Source organism: Eriocheir sinensis, chromosome 60 (assembly GCF_024679095.1).
Source record: "Eriocheir sinensis breed Jianghai 21 chromosome 60, ASM2467909v1, whole genome shotgun sequence".
In the NCBI taxonomy this organism is placed as follows: domain Eukaryota; kingdom Metazoa; phylum Arthropoda; class Malacostraca; order Decapoda; family Varunidae; genus Eriocheir; species Eriocheir sinensis.
In genome coordinates this window covers 9,912,469-9,917,468 of record NC_066568.1, presented here as the reverse complement: position 1 = coordinate 9,917,468, position 5,000 = coordinate 9,912,469, and the positions used below count along the sequence as shown (strand labels likewise).

General features: G+C 48.1%; 1 protein-coding gene across 6 annotated transcripts in view; it reads left to right on the top strand.

Moving 5' to 3' along the window:
* Positions 1 to 5,000, top strand: part of LOC126985933 (feline leukemia virus subgroup C receptor-related protein 2-like) — a 20,552-nt gene that overhangs the window by 11,645 nt on the left and 3,907 nt on the right. For all 6 annotated transcript variants that reach the window (XM_050841517.1, XM_050841514.1, XM_050841518.1 and 3 more), the window contains 5 exons: positions 1 to 29; positions 1,152 to 1,293; positions 2,497 to 2,693; positions 4,170 to 4,273; positions 4,849 to 4,959. The exon at positions 1 to 29 is cut by the window's left edge and continues 196 nt beyond it. In XM_050841517.1, the coding sequence (XP_050697474.1) occupies positions 1 to 29; positions 1,152 to 1,293; positions 2,497 to 2,693; positions 4,170 to 4,273; positions 4,849 to 4,959 (583 nt within the window). The remainder of the gene's footprint in view (positions 30 to 1,151; positions 1,294 to 2,496; positions 2,694 to 4,169; positions 4,274 to 4,848; positions 4,960 to 5,000) is intronic.

Below are 5,000 nucleotides of genomic sequence, written 5' to 3'. Positions count from 1 at the left end.
CCTGTGCCATCGGTGTATTTGGGAACCAGGTGGGTGTGGGGAAGGGTGGGGAAGGGAAGCCGATAACTCTTGCTGAAGGGATTGGGATAGGACAGGGATGAAAGAGCGAGCATACCGATAAACTTTTGCATAACGGATTGGGACAGCACAGGGATGAAAGAATATAGATGCTTGTGGAATTGGACAGTAGAGAGATGAAAGATTGAAGAAACTGACTAACTCTCGCTGAAGGGAATAGGATAGCACAGGGGTGAAAGAGCGAACATACCGATAAACTCTTGCATAACGGATTGGGACAGCACAGGGATGGGGAAGGATAGGGGTGAAGGGGAGTGTAAGGGAAGGTAAGGGAAGAGATGGGATGCAATATGGAAGGAAGGGAAGGGAGGAGGAAATGAGGAATGGAATGCGAAGGGAAGGGAATGAAAGGGAAAGGAAGGGAAGGGAATGAAAGGGAAGGGAAGGAGTGTGAGTAGGGGATGGTGTGTGTGTGTGTGTGTGTGTGTGTGTGTGTGTGTGTGTGTGTGTGTGTGTGTGTGTGTGTGTTATATCAACGCTTAATTCTGAGTCTGTTTTATGTTCTTTCTCCCTCTCTCGTGACTCACAAGGAACGCATCTTAGAATTAATAAAGATTGAGATAACACCATTAAATTTTCTCTTCCTCCTCCTTCTCCTCCGCCTCCTCCTTCTCTTCTTCCATCTCTTCCATCCATCTTCCTTCCATGCCAACTCTATTCCTTTCGTGCATAAGGGATTTGGTCAGTACAGGGATGAAAGAGTGAAGATGCTGGTTAACTCTTGCATAATGGATTAGGACAGCACAGGGATGAACGAGTGAAGATGTTGGTTAACTCTTGCAACAGGGATGAAAAAGTGAAGATGCTGTTGAACTCTTGCATCAGAGATTGGGACAGCACAGGGATGAAAGAATGCAGATGCTTGTGAAATTGGACAGTAGAGAGATGAAAGAATGAAGAAATTGACTAACTCTTTCTGAAGGGAATAGAATAGCACAGGGATGAAAGAATGAAAACACTGACGAACTCTTGCATAAGGGATTGGGACAGCACAGGGATGAAATAGACTACCCCCCCCACCCCCCGCCCCATCCCAGTGCCTTCTAACCCCTTTCCCCTCCCCCCTCACACAGCTGGGGGTAGCGCTGGGGTTCCTGGTCCCCCCTGCTATCGTACCCACCACGGACGATCAGGACCTGGTGGGCAAGCGTCTCTTCTCCATGTTCCTGGGCGTCGCATGCTTCACCACCGCCCTCTTCATCGCGATCCTCATTGGTGAGCTCAGAAAGGGTGTTGGATTGCTTTTAAAGGGATCGGGAAGGTTATAAAAGGATTGGGGTGGTTGTTCAGGGATTGGGGTGGTTGTTAAGGGATTGGGGTGGTTGTTAAGGGATTGGGGTGGTTGTAAAGGGATTGGGGTGGTCGTTAAGGGATTGGGGTGGTTGTAAAGGGATTGGGGTGGTTGTTAAGGGATTGGGTGGTTATAAAAGGATTGGGGTGGTTGTAAAGGGATTGGAGCGTGGGTGAAAGGATTCGGGAGGTTTATAAGGGATCTGGGATGTGTTAAAAGGATTGGGGTGGATGTAAAGGGATTGGGGAGGTACTGAAGGGATTGGAGTGTGGGTGAAAGGATTCGGGAGGCTTATAAGGGATTTGGGATGTGTTAAAAGGATTGAGAGGTTTGTAAAGGGACTGGAGTTATTTCAAAAAGGATTGGGGAGCTAAAAGGAGGAATTTGATATTTTTGAAGGGATTGGAGAGATTTTTTGGAGGCTTTATAGGATTAGAGAACTGTTGAAGGGGGTTAGGAGCTAGTGAAGAGGATTAGATTGTTTAAAATAGGATCAGAGGGACGCTAAAGGGATTGGGAAGGTTTTAAAGGGATTGGAGTTACTGAACGGATTAGTGAGCTGATTAGAGGGATTGGATTGATTCTAAGAGGATAGGATTACTTTTAAAGGGATTAGGGAGGTTTGAAAGGGAAGAGAGAGAGAGAGAGAAATGACAGGATACAGGTCGGACAGGACATGGTGAAGCGGCATAGGACACAGAGGAGCATGAGAGGAGGAGGAGGAGGAGGAGGGGGAGGAGGAGGAGGAAGGGGAGGGAACGGGTCATCTAAAAGTTAAATAGGAAGTTCCCGGGGAGGAGGAGGAGGAGGAGGAGGAGGAGGGTGGGGGTGAGGAAGGAAGGGGTTGCACAGAGGAGGAGGAGGAAGAAGGAGGAGAGGGAAGAGGAAGGGTTATGTGGACACACACACACACACACACACACACACACACACACACATTATAATTACTGTTGCTATCTTGTATATAATCTCAGTATCACCACCACCACCACCACCGCTGTCATCACCATTTCTCCTTCTATCACCACATCCTCATCACCACCGTCAACACCATATCAACACCACCACAACCACCACCTCCTCCTCCTCCTCCTACTACTACTACTACTACTGCTACTTATTTTCAGTGTTCAAGGAGAAGCCTCAGTACCCGCCCAGCGCCGCCGCCCTCGCCCAGGAAGAGACCTCGTCCTACGTGAAGGGCGTCGTGAGGCTGGTCCGTAACCCCGGGTATGTGCTGTTGCTACTCTCCTACGGCATCAACGTGGGGGCCTTCTACGCTATCTCCACGCTGCTCAACCAGGTGGTGCTCAAACACTTCCCGGTGAGTCGATAAGGCCGCGTTAGGAGCCGCCATATACACTTGAGTGATTGATAGTTTATCGTTGCAAGTAAACAAGGGAGAAGGGCGGAACATGACATCCCAACCCCCAGGCAGTATATAGGCCCTTCTTCAGTAGCCCTTCCTCCTCATCCTCCTCTTTCCCTTCTCTTCCTTTCCTTCCCTTCTCTTCCGTCTGTCTTCCTCTTTCCTTCCCTTCTCTTCATTTTCCTTCATCTCCCCTTCCTTTCCTTTCCTTTCCTCTATCTTTCCCTTCTCTTGCCTTCCTTTCCTTTCCTTTCCTCTATCTTTCCCTTCTCTTGCCTTCCTTTCCTTCCCTTCTCTTCATTTTCCTTCATCTCCCCTTCCTTTCCTTTCCTTTCCTCTATCTTTCCCTTCTCTTGCCTTCCTTTCCTTCCCTTCTCTTCATTTTCCTTCATCTCCCCTTCCTTTCCTTTCCTTTCCTCTATCTTTCCCTTCTCTTCCTTTCCCTTATCTTGCCTTCCTTTCCTTCCCTTCTCTTCATTTTCCTTCATCTCCCCTTCCTTTCCTTCCCTTTCCTCTATCTTTCCCTTCTCTTCCTTTCCCCTATCTTGCCTTCCTTTCCTTCCCTTCTCTTCCGTCTGTCTCCCTCTTTCCTTCCCTTCTCTTCATTTTCCTTCATCTCCCCTTCCTTTCCTTCCCTTTCCTCTTTCTTTCCCTTCGTTTCCTTCCCTTCTCTTAATCTTACTTTCCCTTCCCTTTATGTCGCTTCCCTCCTCTTCCTACATAGTGCGATTATACAACTACTAGTGTGTCCTACTTTTTTTTCTTTAATTTACAACAAAGGAGACAGCTCAAGGGCACAAAAAAAAGGAAACAATAATAAAAAAAAAGCCCGCTATTCGCTGCTCCTAAAAAAAAAAAAAGAATCAAAAGAGGTGGCCGAAAGAAAGGTCAATTTCGGGAGGAGAGGTGTCCTGATACCCTCCTCTTGAAAGAGTTCAAGTTGTAGGCAGGAGGAAATACAGATGAAGGAAGATTGTTCCAGAGTTTACCAGCGTGAGGGATGAAAGAGTGAAGATGCTGGTTAACTCTTGCATAAGGGGTTTGGACAGTGTAGGGATGAGCATGAGTAGAAAGTCGTGTGCAGCGGGGCCGCGGGAGGGGGGGAGGCATGCAGTTAGCAAGTTCAGAAGAGCAGTCAGCGTGAAAATAGCGATAGAAGATAGAAAGAGAGGCAACATCGCGACGGAATTTAAGAGATTAGAAGACTATCAGTTGGAGGAGGAAAGCTGTGTGAGTGGAGCCCCCCCACACGTGAGATGCATACTCCATACGAGGGTGGACAAGGCCCCTGTATATGGATAGCAACTGTGCGGGGGAGATAACTACACACAGCCATTTATCAACATATCACAATCCTTCGTAGCCTAGATTGGAATAACGTTACAATCTTTATCCTCCTCGTCCTCCTGACCCCTCCTCCTCCTCCTGCAGGGCGAGTCGGAGAACGCTGGTCGCATCGGTCTGCTCATCGTGCTGGCCGGCATGCTCGGCTCCGTGGTGTGCGGCTTCTGCCTGGACAAGACGGCAAAGTTCAAGTGAGTGGCTGAGAGAAATATATACAGAGAGAAAGAGAGAGATGGAGAAAGGGGAAGGGGGGAGAGAGAGAGAGAGAGAGAGAGAGAGAGAGAGAGAGAGAGAGAGAGAGAGAGAGAGAGAGAGAGAGAGAGAGAGAGATGGAAACATGGAAATGCAGGCAACAGAAAGCCTATTGGCTCATTACGAGGTTGCCCGCTTTGGTGATTTAATCTGCTCGACAGCCACTTGGGGCCTGGGGAGCAGATGAAAGCATCCCGACATTGAGGAGCAGATGAAAGCACCTCGATATTGAGGAGCAGATGAAGGAAAGGACAGCAGAACGGATAGAGATAAGAAAAAGATATGAGAAAAATAATGATAATAATAATAATAATAGTAGTAGTAGTAGTAGTAGTAGTAGTAGTAGTAGTAGTAGTAGTAGTAATAACAGTGATGGTTAAATATTAATCTCGAGACAGTGATGATATGTATTTGCTATTCCATTTCCATTTTTCTTTAATCATTTTTCCTCCCCCTCCTCTCCCTCCTCCTCCTCCTCCCCCTCCTCCTCCTCCTCCTCCTCCTCCTCCCTCAGGCTGGTGACGCTGGTGGTGTACTTGCTGTCCACACTCTTCATGCTGGGCTACACCTTCATCTTCCACCTCAACACGCTGTGGATGGTCTTCGTGATGGCTGCCATGCTGGGGTGGGTGTGGGGTGGATGCAAGGGGGAAGGGGTGTGTGTAT